This window comes from Ixodes scapularis, unplaced genomic scaffold, assembly GCF_016920785.2.
Source record: "Ixodes scapularis isolate PalLabHiFi unplaced genomic scaffold, ASM1692078v2 PGA_scaffold4__175_contigs__length_147842914, whole genome shotgun sequence".
NCBI lineage: Eukaryota > Metazoa > Arthropoda > Arachnida > Ixodida > Ixodidae > Ixodes > Ixodes scapularis.
This window is the reverse complement of record NW_024609879.1, coordinates 39,361,633-39,381,180: the sequence shown is the minus strand read 5'-3', so window position 1 is coordinate 39,381,180 and position 19,548 is coordinate 39,361,633. Positions and strand designations below refer to the sequence as shown.

At 49.0% G+C, this 19,548-nt stretch overlaps 1 protein-coding gene across 1 annotated transcript; it reads left to right on the top strand.

The window, feature by feature from the left end:
* Nucleotides 1–142: 142 nt before the first annotated feature.
* On the top strand, nt 143–18,886 carry LOC121837748 (tigger transposable element-derived protein 6-like; the record flags this gene model as incomplete). Its single annotated transcript, XM_042293546.1, has 3 exons — nt 143–199; nt 765–1,057; nt 18,826–18,886. Coding segments are annotated over 3 exons (411 nt in total), but the record flags the coding sequence as incomplete, so codon positions are not given.
* Nucleotides 18,887–19,548: the final 662 nt, after the last annotated feature.

Below are 19,548 nucleotides of genomic sequence, written 5' to 3'. Positions count from 1 at the left end.
TCTCGGAGGTGGAGACGATGACAGGTGTTAAGCGTAAATGGACAGAGCTTTCTGCTCAGCTGAAAAAGGAGATATGCAAATTCAAAATTGAAACGCCTTCAGCGTCTGTTCAGTACGTGAAAAGTGGAGTGGAAAAAACCTTGGCGTTGATCTCGGAAAATCGACAGTCCACGCAATTCTAAAAGAATCAAAGAAATGGATGAGCGTTCCCACAGCCAGCTCCAGTTCCTGCCGGCAGCGACCCCCAAAGTTTGAGAAGTTGGAGGAGGCCGCCAACATCTGGTTTGCGGAAATGCGCTCCAGAGGGGCCGCCGTCAGCGACGAGATGCTGCAAGAAAAGGCGAAGGAGTTCGGCACAACGATGGGTAAGTCAGTTCTGAGCGTATCTTTTTAAGCACTGAGTTTGAAAATGTTTTCTCAAAATGTTACGCATTCCTCCCCAAAAATGTTGTTTCTTCTAATGATTTTTCTAGTTGCTCGTTCTTGTGCAATTACGCATCTACGTTAAAATAACTGTTCTCTCTTCAGTGGTTTTATTTTAATGTCTGCAATCTTCACGTCTTTATGCAGACATTCATGACCTGAACTACTCAAGGGGTTGGCTAAGCAGGTTTAAGAGAAGGCATGGAATTTCAAGCCACCGTATTCATGGAGAGAGTGGAAGTGTGGATACAGCCGCCGTTGCCAGTGCTCGGAAACAGCTTGCGGAATTTCTTGCTCAGTATTCTCCAGATGATATTTACAACTTCGACGAGACTGGCTTTTTTTACAAGTTGGGCCCATCTTCGACTCTGGCATCCGAACCTGTGGCTGGAAACAAGCGAAGCAAAGAGAGAATCACGGTGGGATTTTTGTGCAACGCAAGCGGCACCCACAAGTGGAAGCCCATTGTCGTGGCAAAAGCGGAGCGACCACGATGTTTTGGCAAGACATTTGACCCGAACATGTATTGCTCTTACAATTGCAACAAGAAAGCATGGATGACAGGAAAGATGTTTCAAATCTTCTTGGCGAAATTCGACCGCTTCTTGGAGGCTGAGAAGAGGAGGGCTGTTTTGTTGGTTGATAACGCATCATGCCATTCTGTTCGTGCGGACTATGAAAACCTTACCTTGAAGTTCTTTCCACCCAACATGACTGCCAAAATACAGCCCTTGGACGCAGGAATTATTCGCGCGGTTAAGGCACACTACAGAGGTGAACTTGTGCGGCACTACATCGCTTGCGCGGAAGACAACGAACCGCAAACTGTTGACTTGAGGTGGTGCCTTCAAAAGCTGAAGAGGGCGTGGGACGCGGTGAGGCCTCAAACCATTGTGAACTGCTGGCGTCACGCAGGTATTCTTGTTAACAGCTCTGCTATGGAGGTGGAGGATCCGATGGATGAACTTCCGCTCGCGGCCCTTCGTGAAGCTCTTCGACAACTCGGGGAGAAAAACCCAGATGAAGAGGCATCGGCATTCTTGGATATAGACGAAGAGACTAACAGCTGGGAGCCTATGAGCGACGAGCAGATCATGGAGCTTGTCGGTGAATCCGCTCAACAGGGTCATCAACTTGTCGAAAACTTTGCGCCGACAGAAACAGACGATGAAGAAGAGAGACCAACCGTTACTCGATGTGAAGCTCGCCGTGGCTTGGAGACAGCAATCGCCTACCTTGAGCAGGAGGGGGACGGAGAACGTGCACTTCAAGTGGCCGAAGTGTTGCGCTTTTTGGACACTAAAGTGGGATCGAAAGCGTCAGTGCAAACTCATATCTCCTCGTTCTTTGCGAAATAAACAATGCTTTTTTTTTAACAATTATTACCTAATGTTTGTGTTTTTGACCTTGATTCGTTATTATGGACGATTCACATTATGGACGATTTTTCTGGGGAACGGAGGCGTCCATATTAACGAGACATGACTGTATATATATATATATATATATTGTAACTACTCAATGCGCTTTTTTTTTCACAGAACCTTCACAATAAACTACAGCCAGAGGGCTAGCAAATAAGTGCAACATATACAGCATTTTGTATAAAAAGTTCGTGCCCTAGTCAAAAAAGAACTCTTTATACTCTTTCTCAAGCAACATCATCAATGCAGAGAATTGAACCTGAATTCGAACACCCGCAGTAAAAACAAACAGGGTGCAAATACGAGCGCCAGCACGTAATGGGCACCTTTAGCAGTCATGGGGTCCGCGAAACACACCGCCTAGTTGGGTGGTACCAAGGCGACACCCGATTTGGAGAACTCGTCTTGTCCACCGATCCACGAGATAAAGCTCCCAATACACTTACGAAGTCCCGTCCCCCCCTCCGGCTTCGGTGGGACCTTCGCGTCTGTGTGCGTTCCCGCAATCTGACTGCTCGCTCAGTGACAGGTCGGTTGCGGGACTTACTTAGGAAAAGCTCGAAGGTCTTTCCATGCGCAAAGCACGTGTGCGACAAGGAGCCCTACACGTTCGCCTTCACGCTTCCTGCACACACACACACGAGGACACTTAACAAACGCTCCGAAAAGAAAGAACTGCAAAGTCAAACGAATAGGCGAGTACTCGCCAAGTAGACTCAAACCCACAGCTGGTTCCATGGGCACGCCAGCACCTGGGACACTTTTTGTTTTTCGAAGAACGTTCTTGGATGTGTTTTTGAAAGCCTAAAGGCCTGAAACCGCGCAAAAGCTTACAGCTTGCTTTGTTTTTGATTTTGGTTACGGTGGCGATGGCGATGCGGCGGCGTTCGCTGGTTCCGACGACCGTGGTTACGAAGAAACTCATTTGACGCAACGTGAATTTTCCTGTTTTAGTCGACATACATTAGAACTTTTGAACGTAAAAAAAAACTTGTTTTAACATTTATCTAATTCTTTGTAATGACGTATGTTGGTTGTGTACTAAACTGAACCTTCGCCTATCTCAGCTTCGTTGTGTACTAAACTGTAGCTTGGCCTGCCTCAGCTTGGTTTTATTTCAACATGGCGGCGATAATCGTTCTCTGTGCGTGCTGTGTCGTGCTCAGACATGTACATATTACTCAAAAAAGGTAGTTAAGTTAAGTTACTGAGTATTGACGCCAAAAGTAGTTGGAGTAGAGTAGAAATTACGCATTTGTAATAGTAATTGAGTAAAGTACTAACTACTGCGAAAAAGTAGCGAGTTACTTTTAAGTTACTTTCGAAGTTACTTTTTTATATTTTTGTGGCAGCAAAAGCAACAGCAGTTTTGATCAGTGAAAAACCCTGCGAGACTCAAATAAATGCAGTCATTTTATGACTTTCAAAATAGTTTATTCGCTCGCAGAAGCAATTAATTGTCTTTCAAAGTTATTATCGGAGGGTTTTCTCCTTTTCCTTCTAATGACGTCCTCAGTCAAGCTAAACAGGCGTTCCACCGTGGCGCTGTATGCAAAGGCAGCGTTCAATATCAGAAGCAGGCTGTGCAGGCTTGGGTAAGCGAGTGTCGGCATCTTTGGTGTCCATGACGAAACATGTGAGGCTTGCCTCGGCTAGAGGGTCCTTTATAACAAAACTCTCCTCATCCTTCTTTTTTTTATTCGGCAAGTTGAGACTGTTATGACCGGCCCCTCTTTATTCTCACGACGTCCGGAGAGTTGGCCGAGCGAGTGCACCTGACCGTCAAGAGATCAAGTCTCGCGCCACGATGATGGGATCATCCGAATGACTACGCGTCTCGTTGCAATGTTAATGCTACGCCACTGAGAAAAAAAAAATGCTTTTCGCCGCTGACGTTAGGTCCAACAAAAGGATCTCCCAAGGGTGACAAGTACAACCTTTTCAACAAAGAGGAGGTCTCCCTGGCGTGGAAGGTCGGACGGACGTGAAGGATTACGTGAACAAGCGGGAAGCGGGAACGTGCTCCCATGAACGGATTATCCGTGTCTGCGTTTGTGCGCGGGGGAGTCCGGCTTCGGAAGGGAGCATGCGCTGACGACGAGGCGACCATGAGGACAGGCGCCCAGCTGCGAGGACATTCTAGTGGCGCCCACCGTGGAGCCTACCACTTAAGTCGGAACTCACTAAAGGTACACAACATGAAAACAACAACAACCCTCGGAGTGTCCCCGTCTTTCACTGTTGCAGCTGGAGGTGCGGCGCCTGCGTGGATTACCGGATTAGGTCAATACCCGACCAAGGTTTGTTAAGAATCTCTGCCGGCGTTCGTGCGCGCCGGTGTTATGTTTTGGCTGCTCGTCGCCACCTTGGCCCCAGGACGCCTGTGATGCAGTTTCTACAGCTGCCGAGAATAAGTGCGTGGGAACGGAATGTGAGGGGGCTTCTTGTTCGGGAATACCACTTAATCTGCCAGCGTCTTATTTATTTCTGCGCTCAAACTTCTGTTATGAAAAAAAAAAGGATTAAATTTCAAAAGTAGTTAGTAATTTGAGTAGAAGTTACCTTAAAAACGTAGTTAAATTAAACTACTAATTACCCAAATAAAGTTGTAATTGAAAGTTACCAAGTTACTCGGAAAAGTAGTTAAACTACAGTAGTTTGAGTAGAGTAGTTGAACTACGTCCAAGTCTCGTGCTCAACCTATTTTCTGTGCATTGGTCGTCCTGTTAGCCACCTCCTGCAATCCACATCAGCCGCAAGCATGCGAAGTATTGGGTGCCCGCCGGAAAGAATATCCAGTCTTCTCAGAAGCAAGGCTGCTACTAGGGCTGCTCGGATCCTGGCTTGGACGTCGTCGGCTCCCACGAACCGCGTCCGCGAGCCTCACGTAGTTTGCTTGATTCCTTTACGTTTCCGACGATGAATCACCCAGCCTTGACCTTGGCCTCATGCCTACAGCACCTAGCTGGTGAAAAACAATCTACGACAACGCGGCGTCTTTGGAATGCGATTACTACGATCAGTGGCTCTTAAAACCTCAGTGGCTCCCCTTCAATTGTGAGCTCTGTGTGTGTGTGTAGGCGTTGTAAAGAGAAATCTTCGGTGTGAACGCTCTTACGTTCACAGTGTGCAAACTCTTCGAATGGTTATTCAACAGGCGGCGCTGCGAGACGTGAGCCATCGGCGTTGCTTCGACTCGCAGTTTGGTGGTGTGGTTCTCAAAATGGGCACTTATACTCCTTTTCATACATAGCGTGCAAAGCTGTCAGATGTACTGAAACGGTGCGCATGAAAATAAAGAAAAAAAAATGTGTTCCTCCGCGCGTTTCGTGAACGAGTGGTAGCGCTGCTCTGGCGATACCGACGTCTCGGCGGCAGTGGTTCGAACCCACTAGACGCGCAGTTTTTTTGTTTCTTTTTTAGACATATTTGTTTTGCAAGATTGTGGGCATTGCCGAACTGCATATTTTAATTCCTTTTTTCTTCTTGCTTTTTATTTATAAGTCGCCGAGAGGCCACATTTCTACCATCTGCTCTGCCGCTTTGCAAGTGTTATTTGCCTCCAGCACCGAGTTGTATTTTCTTTCGTGCAGCATGGAATGAGGCATCTCAGTGATAGCAGCCTTGTCCTAAAATTTATAATGGGACGTTAAACGACAATAGTTGTGGCCTGAACAGTTTATTTTGAAATAGCTGTCAAGGCTAGGAATCCCCCTGTCATGGTACTTGCAACGTACCTTCAGGCGAATGGCGTTGTGTGTGAATTCGGCATGCTTGACGGTCTCCGTGCTCGAAACTTCTGCATGGCGAGGTGTTGGCTTCGAGGACGCCACCTTGCCAGATAGACACTGCGCCTTGTACTTCGCGACAGTACTGGCGCACACTCCGGTGTTGTTACTGACCGTCTTCTGGACTTCACGACCGACTTCTCCGGGAAACGCGTTCTTGTACTCGCGGACACGTTGGCGATCACCTGCTTGCACTTTTTCAAGGTCTACGCACAACAAATCTTCGAAAATATCCGAGCAGGAGAGGTACTTGAGCTTCCTGCGTAAAACGCCATCTTCTCAAAACCAGCCAGTGGCACACAACCTGAAAACCCGCAGCGGCTTCCGCACGGACTTAAACGAAAACAATTTAAAGTAGTTTACATTATCTTTTCCTTTTTATTGAAAGAAGTTGTGCTCCATCGAAATCATAACGCCACTATCAGTTGCTAGCTCCAAGGAGGCACATTTTCCAACTTTTTTAAAAGTGTTTTTGCAGAGGACGCTCTATTTTATGGGGTGAACGTAGACACGGTCGGCGATGCAAACCGGTGCTCTAGCTTTGACTGCGTTCTATGCTATGTATAAAACGGAGTATATTCTTAAATAAGCTGCTGCACCTTCACTCACTTCCAGAGACGCACCCCACGACAGTTCTAGAAATATGTAAAATGCAGACGCAGGATTCGGTTTCCAATAATATGCACGACGCGAAACTTGATGAATCTCGTATAAAACGAATTCTCTAAACGAGTACTCGCAGGTGTACCTATGTGGAAAGGTGCCCGCTTCATACGGAGTGAACCGAGGTTCCATGCAAAAAATAAACATACGTGTTTTTTGTTTTTTTTTGTTTTTTTTTTACAATTATTCGTCAGAAAAAAAAGATGTCGACGCAACTTCGTACATATTTTCTTTTCCTTTGCATTTTAATTTTTTTTTTTTTTTTGCACGATTATTGAAAAAAAAATGTTGTCGACGAAGCTTTGAACTAAATGGTATGGCACTCCTTTTCTAGAGGTGCATAGGGAAACGGCGGGGCTTGGGTTGCCGGCTGGACGCCGCGACGCAGCATTCATACTGTTTTTTTCGGTAGCGCAAATGCTGCTGACCTGTGACTCCCGTTGAGAAGGGGAAGAGTCAAAACAGAGTCACACAAATCATTGACTCTCTAAGAGAATCGTGAAGTGTCAAAGAGAGTCATAGAGGCAGGGAAAAGAGTCATGAAAGCAGCGACTCCCTTTGGACTTCTTTTTTTAAGAGTGCAGGCGAAGTATCATGGAGAAAGGAGTGGTTAAAATTGCTCACTCTACTTTATTTGCACCTTCGTACTCAAATTGAATCTGGCCTATATAGCGCGTACTAAAAAAAAGTCAAATTTGGGGTTTTACGTGCCAAACCAACGGCGCGCATCTGGCACGCCCCAGCGGAGGACTGAGGATTAATTTGGACCACCTGGGGATCTTTTGACGTGCAACCGAAAGCTTGGTTACACGGCGTCTTCTCCGCAATAAGCCTCCGCCAGATTGCGGGCACCTCGGCCGGGATTCAAACCCGCCACATGGGGAACCGTAGGCCGACGCTCTCGCCTCGGAGCCACTGAGGTGGCTAGCGCGTACTCAAATGAACATTTTTCTTATACAGATTAAACTGGCATATCTCGGCTGTTGAGGTTTGTTCTTGACAAAAGCCGGTCAATTAAATTTTCAAATAAGCATCAACCTTGCTAATTAATGATTTTTAGTTAAATAGAACAAAGTACCGTTAAAACAAAAATATAGGTCAATTTTTTTTTTTTTTTGAAAATGGACTTAAAGAAGTTTTTTTCGTCTTACATAATGGTCGTCAGAGGAAAAACAAAAATAATCTCGCAACACTAGGATGGCTGAAGCCGCCATCTTGTTTTTCTGGGCAATCGCCTACGCTCTAAAAAAAGTCTGTGCGTCTACTTTCCCGCACAACACTCGGAGAGCCAATCAGCGCAACTTACGGAGGCAGCTCAGCGAATGACGATGCCGAAACATATGTTTAGACCAAAAAACGAAGTCTGAGTTGTGACATTAAGCAATGAAAAACGTCACGCTTGCATTGCTTAATATCACAACTCAGTCTACGTGTTTTGGTCTAAACAGATGTTTTGGCATCGTCATTCGCTCAGCTGCCTCCGTAAGTTGCGCTGATATGCTCTCCGAGTTTTGTGCGTGAAAGTAGACGCACAGACTTTTTTTTAGAGTGTAGCGCTCGTCTACTTGTGAGGATTCACTTTCACTTGTGCACCTTGCTTTGTTACATCTACCGTCGTCGCTCCCGGTGTGATAGTGAGCGGAAGCAGAAGACAATTCATCGTGGCCTTCAAGAAGAAGGCAATCGCCTCTGCAGATATTCGCGGGAATCTTGCAGCGCAGCGAGAGTTCGGTGTATCGGAACTGTTGAGGTCAGAGACAAAAACTGGCAGCGTGCCGCGAGGCGAAGAAAACTTCATTTCGTGGAAGGACTGCGGTGTACTCCGAATTGAAAACCAAGGTGGCAAATTTCATTCGGAATCTGCGCGCCATATCGCTACCTGTGACGTTAGAGTTAATTCGTACGAGGGCCGTCGATGTCGCTCGTGCCTCCGGGCTCTGGAGGGTGCAGTTCAAAGGGACGTCATTATCCCTTTGAATTGCGTTAGTGAACTTGTTGCCGGACCAAGGTTCTGAAGAATCTGAGTGATAACGCTAGCGCACTTCCTGTTTTATTGCGTGCGAAACGATTAAATAGATATGCCGTGTTTTCTCGTCCTTCCGTATGCTTCGCCAAATTTGTTACCAAGATAACGTTGTATTTTCTTGCCATAAAAACGTTTTTTCCGCTTTGCTCGACTCGACATGGCATCTGCTTTATTGGTAACTTTCTGACGGTCTCCGTTCGTATTCGACATTGTTCGACCACTCGCCTCTGTGTACTTTGTTCTTTTGTTCAGCCCAAAGCAGTGGCGCCACAAGGGGGACGGGGGGTTGGAGGCAGACCGCTCCGGTTGCAGAGCTCAGGATGGTGCAGCTGGGCAGAGAAAAAAAGGGGGGAGGAAAGGGGGGGGGGGGAGGGGTGTTGCAGTGGGCCACGAGAGCGGGGGTTGTAGGGGGAAGGTCGAACCCTAGAGACGCCAATAGCCCAAAGACACATCAAATTGGTCTTCAGCACATATAAGAGGCCATAACAGATTTATCTGTGTTTGATAAGTTATATATGGTGTCAGGAACACATAGTTATATAAGGAACTTTCAAATCACGTTGATTGAGCGTAAAAAATGTCGTTTAAGATTTGAAGGGCCCCTCTCAGATAATTTGCAGGTGCATTTACGTATAATGTAGATATTTAAGGTAATCGGCCCTCCATTCATGTCGTACAAATTCTGCCTGCAATTAAATATATTTTTATCATCAATAAATTTGGCCGTGTGAAGTTCACAAAAACTTTTGGTGTGCGCACGTTTGTACATACTGTGGGTTTCTTTATGGAGGTCGCTTGATTAATAATCGCCGCCCGATCGGTATGCGTTTCGCCCGTCACCCAGGGAGTGACATAACACAACGAGAAGACAGCGAATGGGTTTATTGTACCTACCACTTGCCCGTCGTCAAGAACCGGCAGTCCGGACCCGCCGACCCACGTTGTCGCCCGTTGATCAAAGCTCGCAGTTGGAGTCCGTGTCCAGGCCTGCGGATCGTCTTTCTCATGCCAGCGCTGCGTAGGCTGGCTGTCCAGGGCTATCAAAGCCTGAGTCTCGCTGCGGAACCGCCCCGGGATCGTCATATCCCAGGTCGGTATGGCCAGGGCTCGCCGTTTCTACCGGTCCGTCTCGAAACCTCGCTGGTGGACTGCTCCGGGGTTCGCCATGGGCACGGTATAAGATAATACTCTTCAGGTGGGGACAGCGCGCTCCTCGGGACGTGCCGATAAAGTTCGCATTTCACACTCTCTCTTTCTCTCTCTCACTATGGCTTCAAGCGGCGCCGGCAGATGACTCGTCGACCCGTGGGCACGTAGGAACAGACGTAGCGAAAGTGTATGAAGGCTCCCTATGGGCACGGTACAGAAGGCAGGCACCAGTGCACAAGACGGCTCGTGCCGCCTCCTGCTCCACACTCACAGAGCTCTAGCGAGTTTGTCGCACGTGCAGAAAGACCACGGTGTACGGATTGTCATGGTAACGAGATAATTTTTTAGAGCGCAGCTCTTAGGGGCCCATTCCCGGCTTGAGCGGCGTCGGCGTCGCCATAGGCGTAACCAAGGTCATCCCAAGGTCATCTCAAGGTCACGTGACCCCAAGGTCACGTGACCTTGGGGGTCACGTGGGGTCATCTTGGGATCACGTGACCCCCAAGGTCACGTGACCCCTCGAGGTCACGTGACCCCTCCCAAGGTCATGTCAAGGTCACGTGACCCCAAGATGTCCCCACGTGACCCTTTGAAGGTCACGACCCCCAAGTCACCTGACCCCTCTGAGGTCACGTGACCCCTTTGAGGTCACGTGACCCCCGAGGTCACGTGGTCTCCTCCCCAAGGTCACGTGACCCCCGAGGTCACGTGACCCCTCCCAAGGTCATCTCAAGGTCACGTGACCCCAAGGTGACCCCCACGTTACCCCCCAGGTCACGTGACCCTTCTGAGGTCACGTGACCCCCCGAGGTCACGTGACCCCTCGAGGTCACGTGGGGGTCACCTTAGGGGTCACGTGACCTTGAGGTGACCCCCATGTGACACCTAAGGTCACGTGACCCCCAGGTCACGCCTCCCCGAGGTCACGTGACCCCCTCCCCGAAGTCCCGTGACACCCCCCCCCCCAGGTCACGTGACCCCCCCCCCCCCCCCGGAGCATATTAAAGAATGAGGGGAGGAGGAGGAGAAGGAGGAGGGGTCTACCCTCCCCTCAGTACCTTTCACTCCTCCTCCTCAAGAGCTGCGCTCCAATTCCGCGTTACAGGGAGTTGTAAACGGCTTTCACTTTTTCGCTCTCACACAGTTTCGCTGTTTGGCCGCCGGCGACACTGTCAGCATGGGCACAGTGGCCGCGGATTGATGCAGCCTTTCGGATGCCCGTCGAAGGAACGCTATCTGATTCCTCGCGCAGCGCATTCAGTCCCGCCGTGTCCTCACCTAAAGAGTGTATCTTACACCGTGGCTATGGGCCAGGCCAGGCAGCCTGGTTCCGTCGTTCCTGCCCAGCTGCAGCCTCGCTTAGCACGCCCTTTCCCGCGCCAGCTTGTGACTACTCCGCCGACCGCCTGTCACCTGCCCTAGCTCTCCCTCGTTTTTCAGCCTTGGTTCCCACAAGCCTAGAACTTAGTCTCCTCAACAGGCGAATTGTCTCTAAGGTGTAGATGAGAAATACAGCCAGTGCAGTACAACAGCTAGGCTGGGGTCTTTAACGTGTATCACACAGTAGGTATACACTACCGCACGTCGGTACAGTGCTCATCCAGATCGAAACGTGGAAGGTGGAGATTGAAACCATGATCCCTGTGTTCTGTATAGCTTTCGCTCTGAAGTTCACATAACTGCTTGAGACTGATATTGGAGAACGATACTCAACAATACGCCAACTGCTAAGCCTGTGAAAACTTTTTTCTTTTGCTGTTTGTTAGTGTAAAACACCGGCTCACGGGATATGCCAAAAAGGACTTTGTGCTTACATTATAGATGTGAAGTCAAATAAGCGAAATGAGCAGAAAGAGAAACATGATCAACGGAATTCTTCAAAAGAATTCGATGCACGATGTCTTACAGCAAAATGAAATTTATAGAGATGTAATTATATTCCTCATTACACATAAATAGCATCAAGATTCTTATAATCATTGCATAAATCACGTTTGGGCATAAGCTTGCTTGAACTCGAAACTTCGCGAAATACCGGCTTGGGAAGCTAGTGTTACATTCGCCTTGACGTGCACTTGTGTTTGGCCTTCACCTTAACGTGATAGCGTTGAGGAGCTCGTATCGCAGAAAAGCCAATGTCGGTGGCGTGACGAGAAAATTCTGATTGGTCGATATCGATAGGGTCATGACGTCACAGCCACATGACCTCGCGCGGTAAATTCAATCATCCCACAACGCTCACGTGACACGTGACGTCACGCGTCTAATGAAAGTGTTTGAATAGCATGTCATTTAATGTAAATTGAAGGTCGCCGTTTGTCTAAAATGATTTCATTTTGTAAATAACTGATTTGCCCTAAAAAAGAAAAAAAATTAAGAATTTCAGGCGGGATTCGATTCCACCACCCTTCACGTCCAGACTCGCTACTGACTATACTTGGTTTCACCTTACGTCCGGACGCAGCGGACGCTACGAGCTATCCCAGTCAATCCCGCTGCGTGGACGCAGCCCGTGATACGCTTTTCGCACGTCACCGTGTCCCTTCTGCAAAGTCACGTGACGCTCACAATGCCTTGGATTGGCTCCGATGACTCAAAAGCATCCGCTGCGCACAGACGTAAGTTGAAACAGAGTAGAGGCCATGTCCACCGCACTTATGCTCTCTGGCAGGAAGAACATGAGAAATGTTTCTTTAGAGCGCACTTCTTAAGGAGCGTTCACACAGCGGAAAGACGCGCGTCCTGGGGTGATTTTTTTTGTGCTTATTTTTGTATTGAAAAAAATTCGCGCGCCAAAGAGGGCAACGCAGGGAGAGGACGCCTCGGAACCCAATTTTTCCCTCGATGCGCGCGCTTGGCCCAATCAGCGAGCGCCCGGACGTGACGTGTAGCCCTTTTCCGGTTAGCAGATGTTTTCGCTGTTCTTATTTTCGACTCACAATGAAGGCGAAAAGGCAGAGGGGTCGAGGGATTCGTGCACTCGCCAAACGTGGCTGGAAGTATTTCAGAGTGCAAAGAAGCAAGCCGAGTGGAACAACTGACTGTGAGCAGTGTTTTATGTGCGTGTACGACGCCGTAAAACTACTCTTCATCGTTTTCGCGAAAGCTGCAACCGAAGTTCGGGGCGTGTTCCGACCTCCGACTGTACGGGAACGCTTACTCCTAATGTGTTGTGTAGCCTTTGCGTCCACCCACCACTACGGAATACAACAGTTCTCCATCGAAAACACTCTCGCACAAGCTGCGTGCAGTGTTAAAGGGACAAACGCGCCGGCGTAGCACAGTGGTTTGTTTGCACAAAAAAGCGGCAAAAGAGCACCTTCTGAAGCTGCCTGCTCGAGTCCGTGCCTTTCGTCAATGCTGCATATAACCGGAGTGTACACGTATATATAATCATTGCAGTTGTCCATACAGTAAAGACGGTTGTATCTTACCGCATATGCGATCGCGAAGGCAAGACAACAAGAATCGTACGAAGCAGACGAAAAAAAAAAAAAAATCCGTGTTCTCTCGACAAACGCGAGGTTCCCCGAGAAGACACCACCGTCGGGTGGCCCTGTGTGACTGCTTCGTCTTCTACGGCGCCGGCGTCGACGTGGACCGCAACGCGCGTTTTTGGAGCGTGAGCTACACTGGCCGAGGTTGAGCAGTTTCGCGTGGCCCCTGGATAGCCGTGCTGCGCATGCGCGAGGAGCAGTGACGTCACACGGCGCACAGCTGGCGCGCCGGAGCCGCCGCCCCCGCGTGCTCCGCCACTGCACGCTCTACCGCCGCGCGCGCCTCGCCGGTCTGCATATACCAGATAAGTGACGTCATAGCCGCGGCAGACCCATGGGCGCCGCCGCGTGCCCAGCTGTGCCCCTCCGTTACGCAGTAGCCAAGTCTGACGCTGCACCAGAGCCGCTTGATAGCGACTCTCATTTCTTTTGCTCAGTGTGAATGCGCCTTAATGGTGTATTCGCAGGACAGATTTTCTTGCCGAGAAGAGTAAACGTCATCGAGTTTTGAGGTCACGTGCTCCACGTTACGGATGTTAGCTGATCCCCCGGGCTCGCGGTGTGCTCGCGGGGACCCGAGGAGAATCTGCGACAGGTCAACAGTATATCCGCCGTTCCGTCGGTATCCGTCGGAGCAACCGGGCACCCTCTTTTGTCCCCCTGCTTTTGGGGAGGGATAATGATCAATAGCTTCGAAGTGTGGGGTGCCTTTTCTTTGTTATTTTTTGCTGCCTTTTTGTTCGACGAGCCCCCGAAAGTCGCCAGCAGGCTTGAAGTGTGGGATGTGTTTTGTTTAGTATTTTTTCCCTGCCTTTTGTTGAATGAGCCCCCCAAAGTCGCCAACAGGTTTGCGAAAAGAAAAACTCCGGCGACTCAACTATATGCGACTGCGTCGTGCGAATGCTCGCTTAGATTTTCGGCACTGCCTCCTCCTTCTCGTGCCGTTTCCTTCTCTCAGCTTTATGACGTACTCGGCTTTCTCCGGGGATAAAGATCTCTCGTGCGAATACAGTCGAGTCCACTTATAACGATACCGTTTATAACAATATATCGGTTATAACAATGAACAACGATGGCACCGTCCACTTTCATATGCTTTTAATGGTAAAATAAACCGCTTATTACGATGCTCCAGGGCTGCAATATCGGATATAGCGATTGATTCCGGTTACAGCGCGCACCGAAAATGCCAGCCGCCGCCGGCTCTCTGCGGCATGCTGCGCCCCGCGCCACGCATCCCTTCCACCCCTTAGAAAACAAGTTGACTGCGCCGCTTACTAGGAAGGAAGCGAGAGGAGGAGCAGCTTTCCTTCCGAACTCCCCTCCCGGAGCCGCCGCCGCCTCCGCTTTGGCCTCGTCCGCACGCCCGGTCGCGCCACTGGTGCAACTCGTTCGCTCACTCGCCGGTTGTGTGCTCGCTGCTTCGACTATCTTTCTCCGACTTTGTTTTACGTTTCACTGCAGACGGGGCGTCATGGCCGATCTGCCTGCGGTGCATTCTACGCAAGATCAGGTCTGGACGACTTCCTTCATGCAGACGATATTCGCGACTCCAGCAAAACGGACGCCGCCAAGCGGGAAAACCGGGAACCAGCCGGTCCAGGTCGCTCCGCGCGTCTCTGCGTCTCTGGTGGCTTTCGCGGACACGTGTTGTCGGCGCGGTGGCGAACAATGTAATTTTGACGAAGGTTCGAAAATTTCTTAAGTTTGTCTGAGTGTTCATTAGTGTGTGTGGTGAAGCCTCAGATCGATTGCTTCCTTCCATCACGCGTTTGAAAGCCCGTCTACTCCACAACACACGGTCGCGTGCTCTCGATTTCTTGGATGGGGAGGAATCACGGAAAAACGTTATAATTTCTTGCCTGTCTTGAATCACATTCAAAGTGACGACGACTTGGTAACTGATAAGTGGTCTCTTTATAAGGATGTAGAACAGTGGACTATAGACGAGAGACGAGGTGATTCACTGGAGTGAACACCAATGTTGCAGTCAAGTGAATGGGAAGGTTCCATAGCTGCTTTTCTTGAGTTTGGTTGTGCTCGATTAGCTTCAAGTTTGAGCCACCCACGCCGGCCGGCGCGTTGGCTATTCATCTTGGCTGCTTTTCGCCGAAAAAGCCTCTGGACCGCACTGAAGGAGTTGGGCTAATTTCGCGATTACTTGATTCAGGAAAACCTGCTCGCTGCCTATGATTAATGAGGGAAATTATCTGCTTTCAAAAGGTGGGGGGACGCGTCTCGCAAAGTTAGAAGCTGCCACAGCATTAGGATCTATCGCGCCGCCAATATTTATATTATACCCCCGTCGAAGCCAGCAGCCATATACGTCTACATTGCTCAGGTTGACCGGCCACAAAAAATACTCATTTTATCCGTTCAGGATTTGAAGTCAAGTTCAATGCAGAGAGGTTCTGGGTGAATCTCCGATGAAGACTCTCCTCAGTTTGTACGCATTCGTCTCCGTGCTACCGGCTAGAACCATTTGGCTAAGTTTAAGCATAGTATCTCCCTGTCTGTCAAATATACTTTTATTCTGCAGGTCACCTGATAGCTAGTCAACTAAGTTCATATTTCAGCCCGAAGAATATACTAATATCGCTTTAGTGTAACATAGTACGTAATATAATACATGACCCGCTTGTCAAAATGACTTCTCGATTGCTACTAAAACCTGCATTGAAATACGAGTATCAGCTGCTTAGTGAAGCGCCAGCGGGTTAACATGTTCCTTGGCTCAAGAAGCGCGTGCTTAATTTTCGTAATTTTCCTGCAGCCTTTGTTCTTAACCGAGCAGACGACTGGAGCTGTTTCTTAAACGCGGATGAGCACAAAAGCTCCATTTCTAGGACAGATAAGTCGCATGGTGGAGGCATGCGAGTTAGCTAAAATTACTCTCGATGGAACAATTCTGTAGCCATCTCCGCTTTCCTTAGATGATCAAAATTAATTAGAGTCTATTACCGTTTCTCCGGAGCCCACAGTTTCGGTTTTGAGCGAAGTCACCGGAACGAAAGTTTGACATGAAAAGAACAAAAAAACACCGGCAAAACAAAACTATGCTCGGCAAGTTTATGTTCACCGGCTACATTTAACCATCTCAGTTCAAATGCCTATAAAATTGGGCATTAAACAAAAGAAAATTTGTTAAACCGAATGCGCCACCCGTTCAGGCGGCCCGGCCGAGCCGACGCGACCTAGACTCAGCCGCCATGTTTGCTTGGTGGTGGCGCCCCCTATAGGTCGCTGGAGTCGCGAATTGCGAAAACGTCCGAGTGCCTCAGTGATGAGGCGATCGTCGCGTGTGTGCGTGCTACGGACAGCGGCGAGACCGACGACTCCGACGACGCAGTTGAGGAGCCTACCCAGGTACTGTCATCGCAGGAGGCCCAGCGGATGATACAGTCCCTCCGGGACTTTGTTTTCGCGAAGGAACTCCCGCTAAGCTACGAGGAGCACCTAGATGCTCTAGAAAAATATGTGCGCCAGCTTCGCGTGAAGCAATCAAAGCTGACAGACTATGGCTTTTCTGCAAACAAGTAGTTGCACTTGCACTACCTTACTTGCCTGCAAATAAAATGTTTTGATCTCTCTTTTGTCTTTTTTTTTCTCAACCCGCTTATAGCAATTATCAGTTATAACAACGGTATTTTCTTGGCACTTGGATATCGTTATAAGTGGACTCGACTGTACACCATTAGGCACCCATTTCCGGCTTGAGCAGCGCCGCCGTCGCCGTCGGCGTAACCGCGCGTTGCATTATGGGTTGGTTCCCATAATGACGTCGCACGTCATGTCACGTGAGACGTTTAGAGCGTCACGAGTGACGTCACTTGGATCACTTGGTTCACAAAGGAGGAGGAAGGGAGGAGGAGGGGAGGAAAAGAAGAGGAGGAGTGGAGGAGGAAGAAGGGAGGAGAAGTAGGAGGGGAGAAGTATGAGGAGGAGGGGAGGAGGAGAGAGAAGGAGGGAGAGGGAGGAGGAGGGAGGTGGAGGATGGAGGAGGAGGAGGAGTTGAGGAGAAGTAGAGGTGGAGGGGGATAGGAGGAGGGGAGATGCCAGCTACCCGTGGTGCAGGCAAGTGCTATCAGCATTTATTAATCTCAGGGAGGCACGTAAGAAAACGTGGTGTACTCGTTAGCCAAGTGGCCATCTTCCTTTTGTGCGTGTCTGTGCTGTACCCATCGACCTCTGTGGCAGGTTAGACGAAGTTGGTAACTTGTGTGCTGCCAAGGTCGACAACCACTTGCTTGTGGGCGCCCTGTATCTCTCGCCTACATCACTCACCAAATATTTCGTGCAAGACAAAGAACTTGGTACCAGTCATGTAGGAAAATATCTATCTGGTACCGAGGGACGTACACTCGCTGCTCTGCTGTGTCATCTCGGGAGAGCACGGTCAAGACTAATGCTGCGGAAAACAAAAACGCCTAACAGTCTTCGACAAAGCCGAGAAGAAGTAAGATGGCAGCGAGAGAATCACGTGCTTCCTCAAAGTGTTGGCTCTAACACTGTCTCGTTCTCCCGCCTTGCTCCTGTTGTCCTGTTTCCAAGCTCCGGCAGAAGTTAGACAGAGTGTAGCTTCCAGATGTGAGAACTATGCTTCCTTTCTCCGGACAAGCGGTGAGTGAGAATACCACGATATATAGGCATCTTTTTTCAGATTGTGTGGCTCGGTATACCGCAAAGTCGAAATACCTTAAGAGAGGCGGAGGAGGGAAGGATGGGAGGTGGAGGAGCACATTAGGAGGGAAGGAGGACGGGAGGACGAAAGGGAAAAGAGGAGAGGAGGAGAGGGTATGGAGGATGAGGAGGCGGCATACCTTCTCCTCCGTACCCTCCCCTCCTCCTCCTCAAGAGCGAGAATGTTTTTCGAAACTTCAGCGATAGATGGCAGAGAAGCAGGGGAGTAGTGTACGGAGAAGAGGATATGCCCCTCCTCGTCCTTCGTAACCTTCCTTCCTCCTCCTCACGAGTCGCGCTCTAATTCGGCATTACAGGAACTTGTAAAGGTCTTTCATATTTTTTCCCCTTTATTGCAAAGGTGAGTAGCAAAAGTCACATAACATTCGAAATGCGCCGCAAGAACATTACAGGGCATATTAAAAAGCGCGCACTTTACAGGTGCCGAGCCACTCGGGCTTGGACTCGCAGGTGGAAAAAAACACTTTCCACTTGCTGAATCAGGCTGAAGAAATTAAAAATAAAAACGCACTACTTTCGCATTGACGTCGGAATGCCCGACTGCCATGCACGATCGCCATATGCCACAAAGTCTCAGCAGACAAAAAAAAATGTATGCGACACAGTCAACGTTGGTCACGTTCAAGAAATGAATCCCTGAAGGGGAAATGCTCAATTGCTTTTTCAACGTGCGCTAGAGAACGTCATATGAAAAAAAAATGGCGTATCAGCAAAAAAATGAATACACGAGCGATGGTTTCTGGTTGTTTGAATGAAGGACAGTCAGTTCACCATGACACATCTACACCTCTTTCTTTAAACCACGCTTTTACGTACAAAGTAATGGTATGTAGTTTGTAAAAGAACGTCTTTAGAGAACGTGGAACACGCATACGTCTAACGCGCGTATCGACATCTTCATCACCTTGATAAGTGATGCTTCGATACAGTGACGTTGGAAAAATAATTATCAACAAATCGCGAGCAAGCTTCGTTCTGTTTACCTCCAAAGAAAAATAGGCAGACATAAAGTCCACCATTTCCACAACCTCAATTTGAAAGCCAACAAGTGACGCCTGTTCACTGCCATAAGATGATACAAGAAAAGACGGCAAATGTGGTGACAGTTTTGTTTGAATAAATGAGCGTGTGAAAGGGTTCTCTTGATTGCACAGAAACATGAAACGTGACACCAGCTGTCTGACTGTCAAAGGTTTGCTGATATTCTCTGTTTAAACACAAAGGACTGCCGACCAGGCGATAGGTCCACGCCTCGGTGGAGTCTTGCCAATGAAGGGGAGACCACAGTTTTGCAACGAAACGAATTTAATACTACAAACAAAACAAAAGAAAACACAATAAAGGTAAACAAGTGCCGAGCTGCGAAAACAACAGGACTCGAACGCACTTCACCCGGCCGGTGCACGGGCGGCGAAGATAAATCACTCAACGCACAACGAATTAGGCAAAACCCAAAGTCTACCGCTCAATACAATGCAGTAACCATCTCTTACGCGGGAGCTTCCCCGAACATGGAAAAAAAAATAACTTCGGAGCTTAAATGTTATCAAATAATACAATCGGACACCCGTGAGAATAAAAACCAAGTACAGAAATACCGCTTCCTTAATTACTATAAAAAGGAAAGTGCGAGTGGAGGGGAAATCTCGTCTCACAGTGTCCGGGAGTGCCGGTCTTGCGAGGCGCTGTCCGAAGGGGGAAGGAATGGTCCCGGTGGTACCACGGTGGGTTGGGCGGCTTGAAGCGGCCACACAATCACACGTACACACTTCGTCGTCGAAGTCTTCCCCAGTCCGGACCTGGCCCGCTACCGTTGAGCTCCACGGACTCGGCGCTTCGATTCCCCGCCTGTTGCTTCCGAGTTTCCCGCTCACACT